This window comes from Callospermophilus lateralis, chromosome 14, assembly GCF_048772815.1.
Source record: "Callospermophilus lateralis isolate mCalLat2 chromosome 14, mCalLat2.hap1, whole genome shotgun sequence".
NCBI classification, from domain to species: Eukaryota; Metazoa; Chordata; class Mammalia; order Rodentia; family Sciuridae; genus Callospermophilus; species Callospermophilus lateralis.
In genome coordinates this window covers 89,889,740-89,915,957 of record NC_135318.1, presented here as the reverse complement: position 1 = coordinate 89,915,957, position 26,218 = coordinate 89,889,740, and the positions used below count along the sequence as shown (strand labels likewise).

The 26,218-nt window shown below is 45.3% G+C and overlaps 1 protein-coding gene across 2 annotated transcripts in view; it reads left to right on the top strand.

Moving 5' to 3' along the window:
* Nucleotides 1-1,959: 1,959 nt before the first annotated feature.
* Nucleotides 1,960-26,218, top strand: part of Tmem87b (transmembrane protein 87B) — a 49,493-nt gene continuing 25,234 nt past the window's right edge. The window contains exons 1-11 of one of the 2 annotated variants that reach the window (XM_076832875.2): nucleotides 1,960-2,110; nucleotides 4,100-4,160; nucleotides 7,318-7,409; nucleotides 10,029-10,154; nucleotides 11,041-11,091; nucleotides 12,642-12,732; nucleotides 15,392-15,453; nucleotides 15,797-15,980; nucleotides 20,112-20,211; nucleotides 23,458-23,551; nucleotides 25,134-25,207. In XM_076832875.2, the coding sequence (XP_076688990.1) occupies nucleotides 1,985-2,110; nucleotides 4,100-4,160; nucleotides 7,318-7,409; nucleotides 10,029-10,154; nucleotides 11,041-11,091; nucleotides 12,642-12,732; nucleotides 15,392-15,453; nucleotides 15,797-15,980; nucleotides 20,112-20,211; nucleotides 23,458-23,551; nucleotides 25,134-25,207 (1,061 nt within the window). In that variant the 5' untranslated portion in view covers nucleotides 1,960-1,984. The remainder of the gene's footprint in view (nucleotides 2,111-4,099; nucleotides 4,161-7,317; nucleotides 7,410-10,028; nucleotides 10,155-11,040; nucleotides 11,092-12,641; nucleotides 12,733-15,391; nucleotides 15,454-15,796; nucleotides 15,981-20,111; nucleotides 20,212-23,457; nucleotides 23,552-25,133; nucleotides 25,208-26,218) is intronic. The other variant, XM_076832876.2, reaches the window with a different exon arrangement.

The window sequence follows — 26,218 nt, the reverse complement described above, 5'->3', positions numbered from 1 at the left end:
TCCATCTGATTATTTGTTTCTCCTGATTCTTCTTTTCTAAATGCTGATAGCACCCACTTAGATTTGAGATTTCGTGGGTATATGTTGTCCTGACTGTGAGTAACATACTGTCTATGGGTTTTTGGTTGCACTATCCTGGTGGAGGTTTAAGGGAGAATTCAGGTAGATTAAAAACTACACAGTCTGTGTGACAATTTCACACATGTATATAATGTGCATTAGTCAAACCAGACTAATGAGCATTTCCATCTTCATAAATATTTTCAGTTCTTTGTGTTGGGAACCTTTAAATTCTTCTCTTCAGTTTTTCATATCCCATTATCCAATCTCCCTTTCTGCCCCCTCTTCCCTATGCTTCCCAGCCTCTGGTAACCACTATTATTCTATTTTTATGAGATCAACTTTTTTAGCTTCCATATATGAGTGACAAGACAAGATATTGATCTTTCTATGCCAGATTTATTTTCCTTAATGTCTACCAGTTCCATCCATGTTGCTGCAAACAAAGGATTTTATCCTTAAATTACTGGAATATTCTTACCCAGCCATCCCATTGCCCATCTTAGCACGGGTTTCATATGACAACCAAAATGATTTTTCTGGTCATCTCATCCCTTTTGTTCAAAAATCATCATTGCCTTCCCAATGTTCTTAGACTAAAGCTCCACCTTTGTGACTTTGTGCAGGGGTCCCTGTATGCTACGGTACTGATGCCCAGTCTTGCCCCTCCCATCTCACACCAACTCCAGCCTCTTGGAAGGTCTTTCCATTCCTCCCGCCCTTGGTACAGGCCGTTCTTTCTTCAGTGTAACACATCCAACCTACCACAGGCTCCCAGTTAACTAATCCTGAACTATCCCCACACTTAACTCTTGCTGCAGCCTTAACTTAAATGTTATCTTCTCTTCTCTTATTCGACTTACCTCCTCAGTCTCTAGCAGATTTCCCACATGATCCCTTGACTCAGTTTCCCCTGCCATCTTAGAATTGATTGCATTGCTTTCTGGAAGGGCACATATGCACAGGCAATCTCTAGGATGTGGCAGGTAATTACTGAAAATGACTCTGAGTCTCATCATTACTGAGTGATTTGGGTGACTAGTGAGGTAGTCAGTGCTTCTTGACAATAAACAAACCCTACTTTATGTAAATGACAATTGGTAGACCAGGATTCTGTCATCCTACTGGATGTTACTTACATCTGATAATGTATGAGCTAGTTCTCATTGACACCAAGCCAAGAATTCGGTTTTCCCAGTAGAAATCCCAGGCAAGGTGCACAATAAGGCAGATCTGAGCCCTGCCGTGCATTTTTTTCTGAAAATTATATACTGTGCTATCCACATCAATGCTCACAACACAATGGCTTGTGTTCAACTGGCCCTGGCCTCAAAGCAATTTGCTGGTTCTTCCTACATAAATTTCCAAAAGGGTTTGCTTGCCTAGAGCTGTGAGAGTCGGAGCAGGGGTAGGGGAATAGGATGCAAGAGACTGAGACACCTGGAGCAGAACTTGAGCCCACACTCCATCCATAGCCCTCCTTGACAGGACAGGAGCATGGGGTCTCTGGCGGGCTCCACGTCCCTGCTCGGCTCCGCCTCCCACACCCCGGCCTCGCCCCCACGACCTCAATCCACGCCCACACCTCAATCCACGCCCCCGCCCCGCCCCGCCAGCACGCAGGTCCCCGCCCCACTCCGGCGCCCCGCCCCCACGGCGCGGCCCCGCCCCTACGCTCCTGTCGCCCCGCCCCGTCCGCTCCCGCCGGCCTGAGCCCGCCTGCCCCCTAGTCCTAGCTGCCGGGTTCCTCGCGCTGGCCCGGCCCCAGCCCCGGTCCCGGGCTCGCGCCGCGCCGCGCCTCCCCACGTCCCGGCCCGAGCCCCGCTTGCCCGCTGCGGGCCCGCCCGCCTGGGGCGGAGCTGCGGCAGGTGCCGGCGCGGGGCGTGGCGGGCGTCCGGGGCGCCAGGTGCGCCCCCGCGCAAAGATGGCCGTCCGCCGCCCGCCCGCTGCGGCCCCGCTGCTGCGCGCCGCCCTCTGCCTGCTGTGCTGCGCCCCGGCGGCCGTACGCGCCGTCCCGGAGCTCGGGCTCTGGACCCAGGCGGTCGACCACGTAAGTGGGCGGTGGGGGCCGCGTCCGGGTCCCGGCCCTCGCGGGGCGCGCTCGCCACGGGCCGGGGCTGCTCCCCTGGCCCCGCCGGGCCCCAGGCGCCCGGGGCCTCTGTCCGCGGGAGCGACGGCCAGGGGCCCCCGACCCGCGCCCAGGAAGAGCAGGCTGGCCCTGCCGGGCGGTTGTCCCTGCCCAGCGCCCCCAGGCCTGGGGCCATGTACTGGTTACTCGAATCGGAGCCCGAGTCTCGGCGACCCGGCGCACCTGGGCCACGGACCCGCCGGCCGGGCGCAGCGTCCGCGGCCTGCTGTTCAGACTGAGCCGAGCGCGCTGGCCCCCGTCTTTCCTTCTCAGATCAGAGAGGGGTCGCGCAGGTCACCCCTCCTCCCCGGCCTTTCCCTGACCGTCAGGTCAGTTCCGGGACCGTGTGGCGCGGGGCGGGGCCGTGGTTCTGGAGCCTTGGAGGGACCGGCTGCAGGAATGGGTGGGTGGACACGTCCCTGTTGCAGAACTGGCGTCCTGTGGTTAGGGGAGATGCTGTGGGAGGAAAGCAGGGGTAGAATTATGGAAAATCTTGCAAAAGAGAGACAGAAAGTCGGGAAGAAGCATTATTTCCTTTTCTGGGATCAGATGACTCATCCAGCTCTGTTTGTGATGAGTATTTTCCACATGCATCGAAATGATGTCCAACTAAAGATGAAATTTACATTTTAATTTCCTCAAACCGCCCCCATCCCCGCCATGAACAAAAGCTACACAGAGGAACAAATGTGGGCATTTTTCTGTGTCAGACCCAATGCAACTATTTCTTCCAGAGTTTTTCTAAGTTTGTGCTCTGTGTTGTGCACCTGTATGTATCTGCTTTTTTGAATTTTTCTGGACAGTAAGAAACAAAATTTAGTAGACCACACTTACGATTTCCTGCTGTTCCTATAGTGGGAGCGATTAAGAAAGTCATCATAAACTGAAGCAAATTTACTGTGCACACTGTTAATCTACCTGAGCATATCTCCAAAGCTATTTGCCTGTGTGTTGGATGGTGACAATCCAAAGGCCACAGGGGAAGAGTGACTTTGATCCATGAAGAGAAGTTTTGTTTCTTGGATGCCCATAATTCAATTAGGCTAACATTATTCTTATGTAACTGGCAAGTAGTGGTGGGTCCATAGGGCCATCTTTGCAAAAAGTGGGCTGATTTTTTTCCCCATTTTAGGTGGTCAAAATTCTCCCCTCAGAAAAGGAAAAAGGAGTGGGGTTTTCTTTGATTTCTTGATGCAAATCCATCAAGAAATGTTCTTTTGATTAAGTTTAGCAAACAGCTAGTGTGCCTTGCACTAGACTGGTTATTGTTGTTATAAAGATGAATTTTACATACTGCCCCATATCTTAAGAAGCTCATGCAATATTAGGGACAACTGATTCATGAGTGGATAATTATGTATGTGGCAGCATGCCCAGGATAGGAGCCTCGAGTTTGGGTATGTTGAAATTACAACAGGAAGCCATAACAGTTGGGGAAGGAGATAGTTTATCAAAAGTACATTCACTTTGATGCAGGCTGGGGTTGTGGCTCAGTGATAGAGTGCTTGCCTCGCATATGTGAGGTACTGGGTTTAATTCTCAGTACCGCATATAAATACATGATTAAAATAAAGGCCCATCAGCAACTTTCACTTTGAAACCAAGCCAGCAGCATGCAGTTGCATAGACCCTGCATGTCACATCCCAGTCGTACTGATTGCGCAGTGCCCCAGCTCTGCCCCCACCCCAGCTGGGGCACTTCTGATTCTCACTGAGGGCAAGTTCAGAATAGGCCTGCTGGACAGGATTTTAAGCAAGTGAGTGATGTGATCAGACTTAAATTTTAAAAGATTCTCTCTGGTCAGACAAAGGAGTTCAAGGTTCAGAGATCTCTACTTTGTAGGGTAAAACTATTCAAACGGTAGAGAAAAAAATTTAACCAGATCTTTTTATTTTTGTTTTTCATTTTAGAAATCAGGACCCTTGATATTTAGGAAAACTATGTTTAACTCTACTGAGATCAGGTTTTCTGGTAAGCATAAATAAATAATATACTAATATAAACATCTATATTATAAGTTAATCCATTAATTTAATGTAAACTAATGTAACAGCATATATAGAAAACTAAGCAAATATTTTGTTTTTAAGTGATCCTGACATTTTAGAGTTTGGTTTCAGTCAGACTTTGGTTATTACTGAATGTTTTTTTTCTCATCCTTCAGAAAATGGAATAGGAATCATTCTTTAAAAATTATAATTAAGGTCTAATAAAGTAGCCTTCAGCAAAAAAATATTTGTTTTATGTGATATTTGACTGAGTCCCAGATTTCAAAAGATAAAAATCCAGGCTAGGGTTTTGCTCAGTTGGTAGAGTGTTTGCCTGGGTTCCAGCACCACCACAAAAAAAAAAAAAAAAAGGTAAAAATCCTTTGAATACGTGAAATGTGATTGTGATAAACCCTTAATAGTCCTGAAATTTTCTTAAGTATGCATGGTTCGGTACAAAAAAAAAAAATAGCTGGACACTACCATTTTAACTATGAGTTCTAGGACTTATGAAAATGGAAATATTTGTTAAGTGCTGTTTTCTCTGTGTAATTGCTGTTGTACCCACGTTTTTTATATACTTTTAATGGATCCTATTTACTGTGGTCGAATTCTAGGAAAGTTCGTTACCAGAGTTAAAGAGTCAGGATAAAGCATATTCTTAGGTTAAAGCAAACTGGCTTCCCCGAGATCCAAAACTAAGCCCCTTTCCTCTATCATGTGTTAGGGGTGAGTCTGCAACTCGTGGGTCTCTCCCCTGGAAGCTAGGCCAGCTAGCAGACAGGGAGCAGAGGTGGTTTAGAGAAGTTCTGGTTTCATAGTCATCCAGGTGACCAGCATGTGAGGAGGAAGTTGAAGTCTTGGGTGGGTGAGAAAAAGTTCTGCCCTCTGTTTGCTTCAGTGAATTTATGTCTCCGACTAGGCAAACAGGCTTTCAACCTCTGACTGGGGCTGACAGAGACTATATGGGGAAGGAAATAATGTGGTCCACTGCAGGTGTCTTAAAACTTCTCTGCATAATGCCTAAGACAGTTTAAGAATAGACTGTAGTCAAAAAGTGATTTTAGCATATCTGAAGAAGGAATAGGGCAGGACCAGGATGCAAGAGCAGAGTGTAACCCCGCTGGGATTTAGTCAGACTCTGAGTGACTCTGTCCAGCAGTGCTGTAGGGAGAGAGAATGCTGGGCCACTGCTAGAGCTATAATATGGCTGGCTCGTGTGGGGGAAGCACCCACCTGAACCTTTGTCCTGGTGCCACGCTCACCAGGCAGCCTCCCTGTCACCAGGGTGCTTCCAGGGAAGGAATTGGCCATCAATGCATGTCCCCTCTGCAGTTCCTGGTTGTTGAGAGTGAGTAAACGGGCAGTCTAGTTTATCCGTTGACAGGATGGGATCCAGTGTCGGTGTTCTCACAGAACAAGTTTTAGTGCCTGCAGAGTTAAGTGTGGTCTCAGCTCTTAGATGTGTTCTTGCTGTTAGAGGACATCAGACGTCTGGCTTTCTGTTAGGTGACTCCTCTTCTGCTACCCAGTTCAGGATGCAGTCATGTGGAGCATGTGTTGGAAAATATCTCAGTGCAATTCACCAGCTGTTGACCTCATTATATCTAGAAAAAGCATTTGAAAAAATTCAACACCCATTCATGATAAAAACTCAGAAAACTAGAGATAGAAGGAAACTTCTTCAGCCTGATAAAGGGCATCTATGAGAAGCCTGTAGCTAGCATAGCACTGTCAGTTCTCTCCAGATTGATCAGTCAAGTCAGTTTAATCCCAATCAAAGCTAAGAAGACTCTTTTACAGAATTAACTACCTGTTTCTAAAATTTATATTAAAATACGGAAGACCTGGAATGGCCAATACAGTTTTGAAAATGAACCAGGTTGAAAGGCTTTTGTTGTCTGATTTCAAAACTGTAGATTCATGGTGTAGTTCTGGAGTAGGAATGGGTGTGTAGACTGTGAAACAGACCAGAGAGCCCAGAGACAAACCTGAGCACAAGGGTTTGATTTTCTTCTAAGGTGCAGGGTTGTTCTAGGAGAAGGGAGCATCTGGTTAACAGTGGCTGCTGCAACGAGTGGACATCCACATGGGAAAAGGCCTCTCCACTCTTCAGACACGGCGCCCATCTCTCTCCAGAGCTTCCATCGCACACTAGATCACTCTTCATTCAGTGCTTCATTTTGACTATTCTTCTGCTTTCCTCCTGGATTCCTTTCTGCATCCCGTTCCTTCTCAGCAGTCCATGCTTTTCCTTGATATCTTCGAGCTAGTGAAACACTCTGTCACATGCTTGTTTGCTGGTCCCTCATCTTTGTCATTTGGACTGATTTATCCATGAAGGCTACAGGACAGCTCTTCCTGTATTGTGTGTCTAGAGTCTTTGTTTCGATGATGGGTGTTGTGAATTGTACATTTGGAGTGCTGCATGAGGTTGTGGCAGGGTGTAAGAGCTCTCCTGAGCTTCCCCAGCCCCTACTCTTCCCTTTCTCCATCTGTGTTCTGATCCTAGCAACCCTTCTTGAGGTGGTCAGGTCATGCTCACTCTCACCCTGGGCATTTGCATGTACCACCTTCCCTCCTCTCTGGGTCTGCTCCAGTTCTCCTCCCCCTCCAGCTCACCTCCACATAACTATACTTCAAGCTTTGTTGAATGGCATCAGGTACCCTGCCCAGTGCTCCTCCACACCCCTTTGTCAGCCTCTGAGACTGTCCCAAGTACCTGCTTGTTGATCCTTCCCTCCCCAGCACCTCCTAGGTCATGGATAGGAATTATTATTATTATTATTATTTTTACCATTACCACCCTAATGTACAAGTGCCCTGTACAACAAGGCACTTAAGTATATTTTGAATGATTGAGTAATAACATTTTAGACTGATGTAGGTTCTGCCTTCACATAGCAGGCTAGTGGGTTGATTCTGACGTTGGAGTTACAGTGACAGTGGTATAGTAACTTTTGGTTAGCTGTAATAATTCAATGAATGTATCTGTGATTTCACAATGACTTTCTGGGGAAGTTAATGTTTTACTCATTGTTACATTAAAGTCTCCTATTTAAAATCGAATTCTCAAAGCCTTAAGTTTATGCTAGACTATACATTATTAATATAATATGAAACTTTCTTTTTCTAAACAGTTAAGTCATTCAATTGTCTGAGGCCTGTGAAGTTTACCATAGAGTGGACCTTGAAGTATCATACCTGTCACAATGAGTACCCTGAGCTGGAAGTAAGTAAAGCGCAGTCTCGGTGTGAGCAAAGCTGTGAGGGGCCGCCTCTCCCTCTGCAGGTGGCCCACATACTCCCTGGAATGTGTCTCTACTTTCCTAAGTAAGCCTTGCATCTCTGAAAAAAAGCTACAAAAGAAAAATTTTAAGTATAAAAATTTATTAGCTTATCAGGAGGAGGCTACAAAAGGAGATTGTAATTTTAGAAGTGCCCCAGGTTAATGTTGGGACTTAAGCAACAAGTCGGAGGTGTATGCATTCTGAGAGGACTATATGCCTTATGGTTGCCTTGTCTCTTACCAAAAATGTCAGTAAATGTTGAAGGTAGGCTTGTAGGGGCCATGGATAGAGGGACTGTGGGTTATACACAAGTGAAAATCAACTGACACTTGAGAAAGAAATTTTAAGTTTTACTTCTTTTAAAATACTAGCTTTAGGGAACCTAGAACTTTGCGAGAACAAGTAGGTTCAGTGAGTTCAAGTCTATCTCAGAGAAGGGCGAGGAGGAGAAGGAAGGCCTCCGTGCCTGGTTCTTCCCGCCTGAGGGCCCAGGACCCTGGTGTCTCCCTGACGGATGGGTCCTAGGTGGCTCTCTTGATGGTCACCTGGATTCATTTCATTTTAGCTTCATTTTCATTTTCACCTTCTCCAATATCCGTTTGGCTTGTATCATGAACAATGCTTGTGTTCCCATATTTTATTTGTATTCTCTTTTCATTCAGAATAAATGTCCCTTTCCTTGAATACTGCCTTTTTTACTTTATCCCCCAGTTTTTTATCCCTTCACACTAAACTCTTCAATGTATTTCTTAGGAACAGGTATTCACGTAGATTACACAGTATAATTATTTAAATTGGGTGCCACCTGATGTATTATTAGACCTTGCTTGCACTTCCCCTGTGTCCCAGTCGTGTCTTTGTGGTTTGGGGAGAAGCAGGAAAGGGCCATGTCCAGCATCACAGCGCATCACCCTTCCTTGTTTTTGTTTTTCGGTTGCTAATAATCTAGAATGACATTTTATTTTTGAAGCGTGTGAACACATTTATTTTTACAAAATACCCCTTAGTTTGTGTATTTCTGATACTACCTTATCAGATTCAGATTATTTACTTGTGGCCAGAATGCCACAGAATCCTGCTTTGTCCATTTTTGGTGATGTTATTTGGTCAGTTGATTAAGGAGGCATCTGCCAGCCTTCTTCAGTATAAAGTTACTACTTTTCTCTTTGTTATTAGCAATAATTTGTAGGGACACTTTTTTCCTTTGGTATTGGGGTGCTTTACCACTGAGCTACATTCCCAGCACTTTTTAAATTTGATTTTGACACAGGGTCTCTCTAAGTTGCTCAGGCTGTCTTCAAACTTTGCAGTCCTCTGGTCTTAGCCTCATGAGTTGCTGGAATTACAGGCATGTACCAGTATGCCTGATTGGGAAAGTGATTTTGACACTGTAAATACCCTATCTTTTTATCAAACATTCGTCATTTACTTTAGCATTCTTTTTACTTGCCTGTCAATAACCCAGTCATCAGAATGTACATAATAATTTTCTTTTGTTATATAGGTTATAATCTATTACTACTTTTTAAAAATTTATTTTCTCAAATTGGCCTATATTTGGTCTGTGAGAACCTTTTTTTTTTGTACTGGTGTTTGAACCCTGGGGCACTTTACCACAGAGCTATATCCCCAGCCCTTTTGTATTTTTTTAGTTTGAGACAGGTTCTTGATAAGTTGCTAAGGGGCTCACTGAATTGGTGAGGCTGGCCTCAACTCTGGATGCATCTGCCTTAAGCTCTGTGATTTTAGGCGTGCACCATGTGCCAGATGAGAACCAGCATTCTCAGTGGCTGAGCATTGCCATCAGGAGCTTGGCTTATGCCTTTGTTCAGGATGCAGGGAACTTCAGTTGGGTTATGCCTTTGCTTTGGGTGGCTGTTTGTTTTACCTTTCTTTGTAATTTAGTGCTATTTTCTTTGTAAAATCTCTTATACATAGGATAAGGTAGAAGTTGGCCCAGGACAAATTATGCTCTAGTTTCCTATGAACGATTTCTTTGTGGTGGCATCCTCATCATTTTCTTACAGCAAGATTATGATTATGCAATGAATTCCATCAGTATGTACAACTACAATGTGCCAATAAAAATGGGAAAAAATTGATTGTAGTTCTGTGCAGTGGCATGCACCTGTAATCCCAGCTATTTAGGAGGTGAACGCAGGGGGATTAAAGGTTCAAGACCAGCTTGGACAATATTGCAAGACTCTATCTGAAAATAAAATAAAAAGGCTGGAGCTCAATAGTAGAGCACTCATTTTCAAGGCCATATGTAATCTATTTATGTAGGTATGTAATGGAATACCCATCACATACATAAATAAATAGGTTACATATTATTGTATCTGAATACATTGGGATGGCTAAAATGTTGTGTGTAACCTCAGTTGTACTTAGAATTATGTTCAAAACTTTATCTCTTTGGATTTTTTTTTTTTTGCTGCATATTTCCAAGTCTTCCAAACTGAATAAACTCTTGGTATTATTTATATATTAAGTGTTAATTATCTTCTAGGAAAAGAAGCATTGAAATAAATTATAACATAGAATTTTACCTTGGGTAGGAGATGTCCCAGAAACACGAACTTGAAGAAGACTTTTGTGCTTATTTGAAGAACATCAACTGCTGGACAACAAAAAATGAAAACTTAGATTGCAACAGTGATTTACAGGTGTTTCCCTCATTGAACGTGAGTAACAGCTGTGTTAAACAGACTTATATTGCAACAATGATTTACAGGTGTTTCCTTCATTGAACTTGAATATCAGCTGTGTTAAAGCAGAGTCTGTTGTATTTGTAGTAAACAGTTTTGTCAGTAGTAAAGTTCTGTCAGTATCTTGATGGAGGAACTTGATTCTAGTTTTAGATGTTCTGTGTGTAGTAGTGTTACGTGAGCCCTCGTCAAGGTCACCAGTGACCTCTGTGCTGTTAAATCAGTGATCCGTCATGGCCTGTCAGCAGCACTTCACACACAGGCGCCCTCCTCTTCACATCCCCTCTCCTGTGGGGCATTAGAGGGCAAATGTTAATAGTAGTCTTCATGGATTAGGAGGTTATGGGGCAATTTTGTTCTGAAAATCCTAAAATGAAGATATGTCTTTAGTAAATCTTTGAAGAAGAGTTCTTTTTAAAATGTGTGCAAGAGTATAAACAGAGAAAAGTTCACATAAGGACACGTGGATAAATTTTCAAAACTGAATACACCTTTATACTCCCAGATCAAGAACAGAATATTTTAGTACCCAGAACCCACTTTTATTTTGTGTAGGTTATATGTAAACACCATGCTATTTTATATGAGGGATATACAGAACTGTGGATTTGGTATCCACTGGGTGGGTGGTGAGGTCCTGAACCAGTACCCTCCATGATAACCACTATCCAGCAGTAACCACACTGTGAAGAAAGTGTAAAAAGCAGAATTTTGTTACTTATTTTCAGAGGATGTTCTCTGATGTTCGGTTTTTCAAATCTTTATTCTAACATATTTTTCTTACTTCCTAAAATTACTTTTACCCATAGACGTGCAACAATATATAATGGGGTTATTTTACTTTTTTCCCCTTTTTTTCCAGAATAAAGAACTAACAGGTATCAGAAATGCTTCAAATGAGGAAGGATTGATGGTAAACCATTTTATTTGTCTTTAAGTCAAATGTGCAAAACTTATAGTAAGATTGAGAAAAAAAAGACGGTAAACAGATAGTTGGAGATCGGTGTTATTAAAATCAGAAAGAAAAGCATCTATATAAATTGGCATATGCTGTTTCTGTCTTTGTTTAAAGATCTCTTTACAGTTGTGATTTAAGATTAACTTCTCTGCAGCCTTTCTTTTCTTGAAGAGTAGAATCCCCCTTGTCAATGTGTAAGACAGCATAGCAGGGGACTGCTGTCCTCATTAAGGACACACAGACAGGAACCACGGACGGACATGAGGGCTGGGCACGTGGCTCAGTGGTGGAGAGCTCACCTGTTGATCCCAGGAGGGAGGGAGAGGAGGAGAGACTGTGGAGGGAGTTAGGCAGTGTGAGTATTTTGTGGTGGCCAGGATATTACACAAACCGCCTTGCGTGGAGAAGAGAAGGAATAGGACCTGCTCAGGAGTGGCATGTGTGCAGTTGTGTGCAGCCATCGGGAGGTTCCTAGTGAGTACAGTGGGCAGTGTTGTTCCTTAGCAGGCTTCTGACCTCCGAATACTTTAGCCTGCATGTGGTTGGTCCTCACGTCAACTGCAGATCAAAAATATTTGTAAAAATGAATTTTGTACTGAATATATACAGAGTTTTTTTTGTCATTTTCCCCTAAACAATACATTAGAACAACTATTTGCATAGCATTTACATTTCATTAGGCATTATAAATCATATAGAGATGATTTTTAAGCATGCAGGAAGATTTGTGTAGGTTATATGCAAACACCATGCCATTTTATATAAGGACTATATGGACCCATGGATTTTTGTGTCCCTTGGTTGTGAGGTCCCCCTTAAGGGGCCACAATACTCAGTCTGACTCCTTTCAATGTTATCTGACTTCCTTTCTTCCTCAATTCAGTGTTTAAAGAACACATGTAATTCAAACAATGCTTGATGATATTAGAGTAAAATATGAGAAGTTATATTAGGAAAAAATATTCATGATAATATTAAATAAACAGATCAAATTTTTTTATTTTATTTTATTTTTTTGGTACTGGGAATTGAACTCGGGGGCCCTCCACTGCTGAGCCACATCCCCAGCCCTATTTTATTTAGAGACAGGGTCTCACTGAGTTGCTTAGTGCCTCACTTTTGCTGAGGCTGGCTTTGAATCCTATCTCAGCCTCCCAAACAGCCGGGATGACAGGTGTGCACCACCACACCTGGCAACAGATCATAATTTAAGGGGAGCCTATAGAAATAAGAGGTAGAGTAGGTTGAAGAGTGAGAAAAGCCTTTTTTTTTTCCTCTGTCCCTTTTGAGTCTGGGAAGATCGTGGTTTTTTTTAAAAAAAAAAAGGAGCAATATTTGTCCTTTGCTGCCTACCCCTCCTTTTTGCTGTTTTATCTGTTTGTGTTTTTAAAAAGTGAACCATTAGTTACTAGGAACTGTTTTAACGTATGGTGAACAACTGTTCAACTCTGTCTTACACAGTAGCTTGTTAAGAATAACCTCAAGGATTTTTCCCCCCATTTCAGGATATTGTAGCCAGAACACAGAGAGATGGGTTTCACATCTTTATTGTTTCTATTAAAACGGAAAAAACAGACGCCAGCTGGAATTTGAATGGTAAATTACACTGCATGCACGTTTCTTTACTATCTGCGTTGTCTGTATTCTTCATCATCACTAATCTAAATCTACATTCTCTGTTAAAAATCTCTCTTTCAGAATTGGATCTGTTAGGCATGAATTTTGAGGATTTAAAATTTCATACTTAATGTACTTTTTTTAATAGATTGAAAATTTTATTGTTAACAAAAGATACTTTAAAAAAAAAAACATTTAGTTGTAGATGGATATAATACCTTTATTTTATTTATTTATGTGGTGCTTAGGATTGAACCCAGTGCTCCACGCATGTGAGGCAAGCACCTTACAATTGAGCCATAACCCCAGCCCAGGAAATAACTTTTTATAAAATGAATTTTTCTTTAATTGACAAATGATTGTATATATTTCAGGGTTTTGTTTTTGTTTTTGGGGGGTTTTTTTTTTTGTTTTTTTTGTTTTTTGGTGCTAGGGTTGAACTCAGGTATGCTCCACCACTGAGCCACATCCCCATATCCTTTTTTTATGTTTTACTTAGAGACAGGGTCTTGCTGAGTTGCTTAGGACCTTGTTAGGTTGCTGAGGCTGGCTTTGAACTCACGATCCCCCTGGGATCCCTCCCAAGCCACTGGAATTACAGGCATGCACCACTACATCCAGCTATTTCAGATAAACTTAAGAAATTTCAAACTTCAAAGAGCAATATAAATTTTTCCATCCTGTCAGATCAAAAATATCTTAACACATGGAAATGGGTATGCAACTTCTAACAGTTGTCATCAGGGGTTTTAAATGATTGTTATTTGAAAAATGTATTTTAAAGGATCCGTTTTCTGGGGGTGGTGGCACACACCTCTAATCCCACTAACATGGGAGGCCAAGGCAGGAGGATTGTGGGTTCAAACACAGCCTGGGTAACTTAGTGAGACCTGTGTCAAAAAATAACAAGGGCTGGGGATGTAGCTCAGTGGTGGAGCATTTCCTAGAGTGCATGAGGCCCTGGGTTTGATCCCCAGTACTGCCCAAAAATAAATGTATCTCAAGAGAGGCTCTGTCTGCAGCCTAAGAGTGGAAGTAGCGTGTCAGCTGTGGCTTCTACAATCTGTGACACCCGCCTTTGCCCCGACCCTGAGTGCCTCTTAAAGCTCTAGTTCCCTGGTGCCCCATGAGAGCAGGCTCACAATAAACTGTTTTCTAGGGAGTGGACACTGGCCAGAATGACCTTGGCTAATGTTCTCCAGAGTGGGTGTCTGCTGGATCACAATGGTAGCTAATAGCCTGTGGCAGCCCTGGGCACATTACTCTGATTCTGCCACTGGGGACCTGGAAGGGCTTATTCCGGTGGGGAGAGAGGAGCAGGTGAAGTCAGTGAAGCAAAGTGTCCACCAGCACTGAGGAGGCACTCACCCAGAGGCTGGAGCAGTGGCTTCCTGATGGGGACCGCATCCTGGGCAGATAGTCCAGACAGAAGGAGCAGGGACCTTGACCCTGCCCTGCCCCCCAGCTACAATAGAATACCCAACGTTGGATGATTCACAAAAAGTAATAGTGGTTCCTTTCCTCATAGTCTCAGAGGCTGGGAAGTCGCAGATCAAGGCCGTAGCAGGTTTGGTGCCTGGTGAGGGTCTACATCTGCGTGTAGGGTGGCATCTTGCTCTGCCCTCATCTGGCAGGAGGGAGCGAATGCCTCCTCCTCTCCTGGAGGGGGCAGAACAGCTAGAGGGGCCTCGTCTGTTCCCTCCAACCCTTTTCCAAGGTGTCAATCCATTGAGTGATGCCTGCCCTCTTCTTTTTTGGTGCTGGAGATGGATTCCAGGACCTTGGGGCTGAACTGCACCTCAGCTCACCACCCCGCTTCTTAGTGTCCCAACAGGAGGGAGTAGGTTTTCAGCACATGGATTTTGGGGGGCATTAACACACCAGCCCTTCGCCCCCTTCCCAGGTGTTGTTCCTTTTCCCTGACACCATGGGCAGCATCGAGTCCCTGAAGGCTGGGAGCTGGAATCCCGCCTGGCCCTGAGTGCTGCACTGTACGCGGCATGCTGCTCATCTCCGGCAGAACCCAGCCCAGGCGCTTGAGCTCAGCTTTTGCCATATTGCATGAAGGGAGGGGTCCTCAGTGAGTTCAGCCACCACGAGGAGGCCAGTGGCGGGTCTGGTGTGTAACTAGTACTACTTTGTTTTCTGTGTAGGATCAGTTTTAGTTCAAGTTAAAGGTATTTTGCTTGATAAGATTACATAATCAAATAGTTACTAATTATCCATACATCCAACGTATGAGAAGGTAAAAACCGAGCATTTGTTGGCACGGTTTGTGTTTTTGAAGCCTTTTTGGAAGTGATCTTTGTTTGTTTGTTTGTTTGTTTGTTTTGGGCACTGGAGATTGAACTTAGGGGAACTCGACCACTGAGCCACATCCCCAGCCCTATTTTGTATTTTACTTAGAGTCAGGGTTTCACTGAGTTGCTAAATGCCTCGCTTTTGCTGAGGCTAGCTTTGAACTCATAATCCTCCTGCCTCAGCCTCTCCAGACACTGGGATTACAGGGGTACGCCACTTCACCCAGCTATTTTTATTTATTTATTTATTTATTATAATTGGTGCATGATTGTATTTTGAGAGTTAAGATTGTTAACTAATTTTTAAATTTCTTCTTCTCTGATCCTATTGTTACCAGTTTCTCTTTCAATGATGGGGCCTCATGGATATATCTCTGCATCAGATTGGCCTCTGATGATTGTAAGTATTTCTCTTTTTTTTTTTTTTCCTTTTGAAAAATGAATTTTGTGTCCTAATTGGGAAGTAAAAATTTTAAGAGTGTAGGGGTACTATCATTGGTAGCTAATGCTTTTGGGTTTTTTTGTTTTTGGTGCTGGGGGTTGAACCCAGGGCCTTGTGCATGTGAGGCAAGCACTCTACCACTGAGCTCTCTCCCCAGCCCTGGTAGCTAATGCCTTGACATATCCTTTATTTCTGGTTCCAAAGTGACTGGAAAGTAAAGGATTGAATACTCAAATGTAGAAACGTCAACTTCCAAGTGGTTAGAAGCTATAACTGACTAAAATTGCTTTTCTTTCTACAGTTTTACATGGTGATGTGTATTGTTTATATATTATATGGTATACTCTGGCTGACATGGTCTGCCTGTTACTGGAAAGATATATTAAGAATTCAGTTCTGGATTGCAGCTGTGATTTTCCTAGGAATGCTTGAAAAAGCAGTTTTTTATTCGGAATACCAAAACATCAACAGCACCGGACTATCAAGTAAGTTTTGAGGGTCTCCATACCTATACTCCTGCCTAGGAGTTGCCCATCATCTGGGAGCAGAGCCTGGGAGGTGCCCCTTCCTACAGGAGTTGGGAGGAGCCATGATGTAGTTGAGGAGGAGGGAAGCCAAGAAGAGGCAGTCGCTGTGGGTCCCTGGTCTGGGCGAACAAGCCTCTTCATTTTCTGTTTTCCTTCTTGATAGCTTTCCCTCCTGGAAAAAAGAAGATTCCCTTATTCCCTTTCTCTAAGGTTCAACTTAGATTAAAACAACACCAAGTTCTGAACAGGAGGATTGAGAAGAGGCTGGTCCTTTTAAAATAGCCCCTTTTCCCATCCATCTTCTTTTCCCTTTTCTAAAAAAGAACAAAGGACACGTGACCACAGGGAATAAAGTCAGTGACATCAAGGTGGACAATGCCTGAACCTTGCTGTGTCCTTTCCCACTTCTTCACTCCTGCGGGAGTGTCACCATCACTGTGTACACAGTGGGACATGTGAGGCAGGGATGGCATGTGCTAGGCTTCCCCAGGTGGCCTCCACGAGACCAGGGAAATAGAGGCTCGGTTCCCCCACTGAAGCTGTGGAAAGGGGGAAGAGCTCAGGATGGTTGGATGTACTCCAAAATGTACTTCTTTTTTTGTTGTTGTTGTTTTGTAATTGTAGACAGAATGCCTTTATTTTATTTATTTATTTATTTATTAAATGAACACTTCCTCTGTCCTTTCCTTGATCCTTTTTTTTTTTTTTTTTAAAGAGAGAGGGAGAGAGAGAATTTTTAATATTTTATTTTTTAGTTCTCGGCGGATACAACATCTTTGTATGTGGTGCTGAGGATCGAACCCGGGCCGCACGCATGCCAGGCGAGCATGCTACCGCTTGAGCCACATCCCCAGTCCCCAGAATGGCTTTATTTTATTTGTTTTATTTTTATGTGGTGCTAAGGATTGAATCCAGTGCCTCACACATGCTAGGCAAGTGCTCTGCCTCTGAACTACAGCCCCAGCCCTGAAATGTATTTCTGTGTCAGTTATAAGTGATCCTGGTACAGAGTTTCATGGACATCATTGTCTGCTGTTTATTTAAAAATACTCCAGGAGAAAAAAACAGATGAAACATTTGTGATAACATTGATAATTACTGAAGCCGAGCTGGGGTTCATGGGAATTCACTCTACTGGTTTTTCCTTTTTGGGAATATGTGAAATTTGCCAAAATACGGCATTTAAAAGGGTTATGGAAGAGAATAAAAAAAGGCCAAGCGTACAGGGTTGCCTGGCGGGGAAATTGCTGCTGAAGAAGCATTTGTGGTGTGGTGTGGTGTGGTGTGCACACGCACATGCTCTAGCTCAGGATGAGGGACCCGTGGGTCTGCTGCTTACGGTGAAGCATTGCAGACTGCCAGAGAGGGCAGGTCAGCAGTGGTCATGCAGAGCTGAGAGTGCAAAGGGTGGCCTGAACCCGGGTGAGGAGCAGCAGAGGATGGAGGTCCGTGAAGAGATGAGAGGTCATTCGCCATCCCCAGGAATGCCAGGTCCTCCTGTGACATTGTACCAGAAGGCTTGGAAGAGAAACCCTGTGCTGCCGTTCAGTGTCCTGTTGCATAGCAGAGGTGCCTGGAAATTAGGCATGGGCTGTTGTCCCTTCTGATGTTCCCAAGAGGGGATTCTGTAAGGTGAGCTGTCTTGCTCAGCATTGTTCTGGAAAAGCCACTAATAGGGTAGGAAGCAGTGGTTGTCAGGGCCCCTGAAAATAGGTTGTGTCAGGTTGATTTCTATCTTGTGAGCAGCTGGACTGGCAGCTGAGAAAATGTAATAAACTTAAGATAGCTAGGTTTTCCCAATGTATTTGTGGGGTCTCTTGTGATTTCTTACAGACTAGATAGGAATATGAACTGAAACTGGTTATCAGAAGAGGTCGTGCAGTCAGTCTTGTCCATTCTATTCAATTCTTTTCAGTTTTGTCACATTCTATTCAGTTTTGTGGATAATGAGAGCCTGGCAGGAGAATAAATACTTAGAGGCCAAGAGAGTCATTTTAAGTAGACCCTTTTCACCTGAAGATACATGATGGGACACAAAGAGACATGACATCCTGAACAGGGAAGTGGAATTTAGTGGGTAAGATCTTAAACTTGGGGTTGGAGTGCAGATTGCAGAAATATGGATGGCAAAGTTTTTAGAAGGATTTGAAGGTTGATGCTGACGCAAAACAAACCCGGCATAGGCAGTTGAGAGGCCGGTTGCCACCCACAAACTCCTGCGGCCTTAGAGTGGCGTGGGAGCAGTCGCCGGGGCGGAACTGAGAACCTGCTGCAGGTCAGGCTGTTCTAGGAAGGTGTGTCTGCCCTGCTTGGGAAGGGGCAGACGGTTCCGATGGAGTAGGGGGGGATTTGAGAGCACACCTGTCTTCCAACCTTTGTGTCTAACCCCTTCCTCACATTCTGGCCTCTCCTGGAGGCCTCCTTTCTGGTTTCTTGTAAAGCTGTGTCTTCTGTCAGGATCTCTGTCCCCAGTATACAGACCTGCATGTCACCTACCAACCCCTGAGGGCCTTACCAGCTTGCTAGCCTCTGTGTGCAGAAATGACATTCATCCTTTCTGCCTGTGAACCTGTCTTGTCTAATCCCAAGCTCACTGCCCATCCAGGCTTTTCTCCTGCTGCTGCTAGAACTCGGCCGCCTCCTTGTCTTCTTCCTTGCCCTCCAGTTCCCTGCCTATCTGAGATGTTGAAAACGCTCTTTTTGGGCTTCATGCAGGACAGAGCTGAAAACACCATGAGAGAAAGTATCTGGGGCCTTGTTACTGGCCTTGAGCCCCGGCTGCTCTCTGAACATTTGCCTACTTCTCTCCATCTTTGCTGCCAGGACTTGCCCTTTCCCGCTGAGGTTTCAGGATTGACCAATTGAGTGTTTTTCTTGCCCTCAGCCTCTGCCCCCCCTACCCCAGCCCCTGACCCCCACCTCCGACCCCGTTGTGGGCCAAGCATCTTGGGAGGTCAAGCTGTCCCTTTTGTTGCAGTAGTCTGCCGATGTTTTCTGAGTGGCCAAATGAGTACATCGTCTTGGCTCTGCAGCCTGTGTCTGTTCTGACTTCTCAGTTCTGTTGTGGAGGGTCAGGCTGCCACAGAAGACACGCAGGCATGGGGCACGGCTTTTCAATAGAACTTTACCAAAACAGAGACAAGACTGGCTTTGCCCCTCTCACTTCCGGGTCCACTCGCCGTTACTGACTTCCCACTGCCCAAGCCCAGACTCCATAACAGGGCCCAGAGCTCGTGAGTGGTCGTGCTTTGTCGCCAGGCTCTTTTCCCAGCATCCACATTCCACGCCTGCTGTCGGCATGCCTGTGTGCTAGCTTCTCCTCCTCCCTCCAGCTCGCCTGGTGCATGCCATTATCTCTGGGTCACCCTTTCTTTTGCCACCTACTTATGCTTAGCCTTCAAGTCCTATTGTAGATGTCACTTCTGTCACTTTTATCTGAGCTGTTCTGGACCCACTTCTGCCTCCCTGAGAGTGGATCAGGTTGGGCTTCCTCCAGCCCCAGTGTTACTGTGTCACGTCCACTATGCAGGAAATAGGGTGAATTCTGTTTACTTGGGCAGAGTACAGGTTTCAGGTGTCTGTTCTGTTACAGCCACCCAGTGGGAGTATAACATGCGTATGTGCATGCACGCGCGTGTATGTGATGCTGGAGTTCGAACCCAGGGCCTCAACTCGCTGGCCAAGTGCTGGTCTCCTAACAGATGCGTTTTACATAAGTAAGTGATGAAGGCATCCTGAGAAAGAATTCCGGTGGGTGTTATGACTTTCAGGTAGTCACAGGACAGGAAAAGGGAGAGTTGTGGGTAACCTCCAGGGGAAAGAACTGAGGATGCTCAGGAGATAGGCATCGGGTGACCGAAGAGCACTGCCCGCAGAGCTGAGCACATATGGAGCGAATTCTTCAGGAGACTATGACTTCTCCATCCTTGAGGTTTTAAACATCAGTTGGCTTGGAGAAGAACTTTTAAAGAAAATCTGGCTAATTGTTCTGAGTTCAGACTGTAGTTGTTCATAGCACACGTCTAACATCTTGGGTGGAAGGCCTTCAAGGTACACACAGTGAAGTACTTTCTTTTTTCCCCCCCGCAGCCCAAGGCTTATTGATATTCGCCGAGTTGATATCTGCAATTAAGAGGACGTTGGCCCGCCTCCTGGTGATCATTGTGAGCTTGGGCTATGGTATTGTGAAGTAAGTAGTGGGGCATGGGAAACATACCCTGTCTCTTACCTAGTACACATTATGATCTTGGTGGAACTGGAACCTTCTCTGTATCATTATGCAAATCCCCAAGGGGAAAATCTGCAAGAAAATGGTTTTAAGAGACTTCCCGGACTGGGGCTGCAGCTTAGTGGTAGAACATTTGCCTAGCATACGCAGGATCCTAGGTCCCATCCTCGGCCTAAAAAAGTAAAAAGATTCCCATGTACTAGTTATTTTATGTTATTTTCCAATAAGTATTCTGAATTTGAATTCTAATAACTTTATAGTTAGGTTAACAAAGTGTTAACTTGAAGGATGATGGAAAATATAAAATGATTCTTGAAGTTCAAGCCATTTTGTTTTCTAGCCAGTACAGGAAAGCTTTTAAAATCACATTTGAGTGTTATAGAGTTGAATAGACACCGTGTCAGCAGGATTTCTAATGAACCTGCCCATTCCCTGAGGACCTCGCTAGCCTGGAGCCCCCAGCAGGCCTTTCCTCTCATGTCTGTGACTCCCTGGGCGTGAGTCGGGAGAACTCGTCCTCTTTATCCTCACTGCTGTTTTCAGACCATTGTTCTCCCTGCCTTCCTAAATTCTCTTACTCCCAGAAGCTCACGCTTCAGATGGTCCCCTGGGTCCCCCCCTGCATCTTCTCAAGGTGCTCTGTGGGCTGCCAAACTCCTGCCCTTCATCTTCCTCCCCAGCGCTTCCCCTGCTGGAGTTCCCTGTGCTTCCTTGTCCTGGGCAGATGGGCTCACACCCACCTCTCCTGCCCTTGGCTTCAGCTCCTCCCACTGCTGGTCCCCGTGGTCTTTTTCTAAACTTCAGTGTCATGGTTAAGCGCACCCTCTTCATAGTTTTAATTTTAATTTTGAACAATACCTTTTCAACTGCCATCTCTTCTTTCCTGTCTCTCATAAATTGGCTTCTGTTCTTTCTGTCCCCAGTGTGCCCTCTGACCTTTGGGCCCTAGCACCTTCAGTGTCCCTTTCCCTGCGTGTCCTCATTGCCTTCTCTGGCTTAGCTTCCTTGGTTCCGCAGGGTTCTTGCCCCTGCTGCTGCTCTTTCTCTTGGTCGGCCTTCTCAACAGCAGCCCAGTCCAGCCAGGTAAGTCCAGTTTTGCGATTGTGTCAGGCTCACCCCTGCACAGGGATATCTGCCTGGGACGGCACTGGACCTCACTGCCCTGTGCACTTGAGCTACTGCTGGGGTCTCTCCTAGACCCCGTTGCAGAGCAGCTTCACCCCTCTTCTCAAGTCTCCACCTTCGCCCACCCCCTCACAGCTGCCCCTGGCTCTCTCCTAGCTGAGAGTCTTCTGCACTGTGGTCCTCAGGTCCTGGCTTGCTGGGATACCCACTACACGCTCTTCTCTTGGCCGTGCACACATCTCTGCCCTGTGCCCCTGCAGCAGTTCCAGTTTCCCTGTCTTGATTTTCCTCCCTGGTGGGTCGCTCTGTTTCTACCATTTTTAAAAGCAAGGTCCCCAAATCCCCCCATGGCCCTCCCTGCTCCTGCCTCACTTCTCATCACCATGTGCGGTGCGACTTCTCCTGTGAGCATCCTGCACTTGTCACCCCAACTTCCCATGTACTCTTGACATCCCCAGGGGAGGTTCTGCCCCCACTGATCCACTGAGACCCCTCTTGTCAGGTCACCATGGCCTCCCCTTGCCTGTCCACGTGGCCCTGCTTAGGCTGGTCAGGGGTCCAGCTTTAGCTTCTGTTCGAGCCCTGGCTTTGCTCAGTTTGCAGAGTGCCTCTGGAGTTCTGTCCTCAGTCACTGGCTGTTCCTTCCTCAGCTCCCTTGCTGAGCCCCAGCCTTGGAGTGCCCACATTGGGCTTCCACCTCCGACTCTGCTCGATTTTGCCTTGGTCGGCCTCTTGACAAAATCCCAGCCTTGACAGGTCCAGCTTTCCCTCTGCACCAGGTTCCAGTGCTTCCTCCCCATCCAGACCTGTGCTCCTCCGCCATCTCCCAGGACTCCAGTAGTACATGCTGGGTGCCCCCGGCCCTTCATCTTTTTTATAAAGCCACCCAGTGTGGCCATTAGTATTTATTGCCTGTCCCCCCACACTCAAGTGTGAGTCCTGGGGGGCAGGAACCTTGCAGGTCTTGGGTCCTTGACCTTGAGCCCAGTGTAGTCCTTAGCAGGTACTCAGTAACCTGCACCGAATGCCTGCTTGTGCGTGTGAGCTTGGGTTTCAGGGAGTTGAAAAGGCTGTAGGCAGGAGGCCTTTTTTTCCACTGGGGTCACTGAGATTCCTTCTCAAATGCTCTGTGTGGCCTATACGGTAAACAGCATAATCCCCGTGGCCAGGGTTCGGCCCTGCAGTGCAGGTCTGGCTGTGAGCTTCAGCACCAGCGGTGTGTTGGAGCTTGGGTGGGGCGGGCCACAGGCCCTTTCTGAACAGCCCTCCACTGCTGGCTTCTCCTGTTGGACTCTCCACTCTGGTTTTCTGGTTATAACTAGAAGATTCACTAAATTTGGTAAATAATTTTAAAGATTAATTATGGACTTTAATCTTTATTTAGATTTTATTTCAAAATGACTGCCTTATTTTTTTCAAAATCAGGTTTTGTTCTGGTAGATTCAGAAAAGGGTTTTTTGTATTCTAAATGTATGCTGCAGTCAATTCTGACTTATAAATGTCATGAAATGTTTTTTATTTTCATATTATTGATTATAAAAAACACTACCTTTGCATTTCTCTAGTTTATTTGTGTTTTACAAGTCAGAAATGTTATTTTTAATTTCTCAGTTTAAAGAATGAAGCTAGATTCTGTTAGTGCTCCTGTTCCAAGTGGCACAGGCAGAGATCAGAGGAAAGCCCTGGAGTCCATCTGTCCTCCAAGTCAGAAGAGCAGTGAGTGGCCTCCAGGCAGACCTTACTCACAACAGTCTGTAGTAGGGGTCCTGCCAGTGGCCATTGGAAGTGGTCACTTAGCTTCTCAGTTTCCACAGCCTTCTGGTCCACTTGACAGAAACAGTGTCCGATTGTGGTCATTGTGTTGCTTGAAGTTGAGCAGAGTCCTCTGGCACTCTGCTGTCCTCAAGCTGTGCTTCCCTGGCGCCTGTGCAGCTTCAGGTCCTACAGGAAGGGACCGATAGGAAGACCACTGCATCCTGGGACAGTGCCTCCCAGGCTGGGGCAGACTGAGCTGCTTAGAGGTGCCCTTCCCATGTGCCATGCTCTCACGGCCTTCCCTTCCTCTGTCTCCCTTGGCTGCAGGCCACGTCTAGGAACTGTCATGCACCGAGTGATTGGACTGGGACTGCTCTACTTCATCTTTGCTGCTCTGGAGGGTGTGATGAGAGTCATTGGGGTAAGAACTGCATGATTCCCACCACCCCTTTTATTCTTTTTAATACTTATTTTGTTTTTTCAGTTGGACACAATAGTTTTTTGTTTTTAATTTTGTTTATTTTTATGTGGTGCTGAGGATCAAACCCAGGGCCTCGAATGTGCTAGGCAAGTGCTCTACTGCTGAGCCACAACCCCAGCCCTCCCACCAACCCTTTTTTATTGTTGCTGTGAAACATATTTTAGCTCCTGAGATGATTTTTTTTTAAGATCCCAGAAATTTTATTAAGAAAGACCCCAGCAGAGCTTTTTATCCTGAGATATTTACCTTTTTGGGTACTTCCTAAAGGAGAAGTCTAAACAGAGTCCTTTTTAAGATGACATGATGTCCTCCCCAGAATCAGCTCCATCTCAGACTGTCCAGTGGTTCTTCATAAAGAACATTGTCTGTGCCGTTTTCAGTCTGCACACATTCATATCTTCCTTCATTCTGGATTTTAAGATGTGTCAAGTGGACAAAGTCAATGACACCCTCCAGGCATATCAGCATGACATCTCATCGCTTCCCTAAGTCTTACTGGTTGTGAGATTTCTCTGTCTCTTGTGACTATTTTGGGGGTTCAGCAGGCCCCATTGTTAGGCCCAGGAGGTACGTTGGGAACAGAGACTTGAGCGATGCGGGCAGCAGTGCTGCTGGTGAGGAAGGGGTGATGTCTTCATCTGTGAGGACCTCTCCATGTCCCGCTTTGGCTTTTCTTAATACTCGACTGGGCTGGGTGATTAAGGAGACTGTACCCTACCTTGTGATGCCACCCAGAGTGACCTTTGGGTTAGATGTGTGAATCAGATCATTGTGCATAGGGGGGCGTGTGTGTGTCACCACAAAAGCTTCTCTCATATACTGAATCTGACCCCAAAGCAGGACATCTGTCCAGTGAAGGTCAAAGCCTCATTTCTCTTCGTCTCATGTGGTACATCCATACTTGTTAAATACACCTGCTCTTTTTTTCTTTTAGTAGATTTATTTTTTCATAATAATAATGAACTCTGAATTTACATTTATATAATTCAATGAAATTTTTCTTTGCTAAAAAGAAAATAGAGAAGATACCTATTCCACATTTAAGTGGAGCACATAAATTGCATTTCCTTAACCTTCTACTTAACGTTTTAGCGACTGTTTTAAATATGACTCGTCAGGGTAAAGTCTCGGTTTGTGTTTGCCTCAGGTGCAGCCCTCCTTGTTTTACTTCCTGTGCCTCTTCACACAGTGGGGAATCTGGTTCATTAGCAGTCCTGGCCGGAGGTTTGCTGAGAGGGAGGAGATTGGCAGCTGCTCAGGCGAGACTTGGGACTCAGTGCTTTTTATTTGCTAGCCCATAATAGTTTTGCATTGCTATTATCAAGTTAGCTGGTGACCTGTTGACATTTGTTACTGCCAAACAGATCATTTTCACATGCTAAACACAGTTCTCTTAAGAGAGAAAATATTTTATGTGACATCTCACAGTGATAAAATAAACTGAATTGTTTTCCTTTATCAGATAATAATTGCTAAACTGTGACGAAACTTACATTCAGGCTTCCCTGTTTTTATCTTCCAGGGTTCTAACCACTTAGCTGTTGTCTTGGGTGACATTATTTTAGCAGTTATTGACTCCATTTTTGTGTGGTTCATATCCTTTACTGTGTCCTTCTAAAACAGTTTGTTGTATTATTAAAATCAGATTACTTTTAGTTCGTAATAATGATAGAATTAAATGTGGTTATGAATTATTGTTATTTTAGTATATGAGTTTAGTTGAAGGTGAAGAAGTAATAACTCCCCAGAGAAGGACTGTCTTTGTATTTTGTTTAATTCCGCCAGAATTTAGATGCTTTGTGTGTACCTTGTACTGATGAGACATAGGGATGTCCCTGCATCCCTGAAGAGGGGACAGATATATAACTAGCAGCAATACTGCAGTAGCAATTGCCTTTTTAGAGTGGTTAATATGAACAGAGGGAGGAGAAATTAATTCTGGCGTAAAACCAAGGAAGCCTTCACAGGAACGATAATACTGACTTTGAAACCGACAGGACGGGGGCACTTATCAGGAGGACTGGGAAAGGCTTTCAGGAAGAAATGAGGGGAACAGATTGTAGGAAGAGGACAGTGGCAGACTGTCCGGGTAGCTTTCCTGCTGGGCACGTGTGTTGTGAATGGAGCAGGTATGACAGAGGAAGGACAGCACAGGGTGCAAGTCCCTCTAGCAGCTGCCATGGAGAGCGGGAGAGTCATGACAAGTGGGTGGCATGACTCGGGAGTGCTGCGAGGTGACCTGGAGGAGGAGACAGGAAGTCTGGTCAGGAGTCACTTGCAGGGCCCTCAAGACCTACTAAGGGTTAGAAAGATGTAAGTCCAGCAGTAGTGTTGCTAGAAATGGGTTCCCAAAGGTCTCAGGTGTGTCCTTGGGGCTGCTGGCGGCAGTGTGGGAGTTCTCGGGGTGGTGAAATTGGAGAATGAGCCAAAATGATGGTGGTTTGGGCAGCCCAGGGTGTTCCTGGGAAGAGAGTTGGCGGTGCCAGCCCGGGCTGGACGCAGCTCTGAGGTGGAGTGCTGGGCCTGGTGTGCAGGAAGCCCTGGGTCCCACCCCGGCACTGCCAGAAGTACAAATAAAAACATCACAGCTTCGATTTGCAGAGGGGT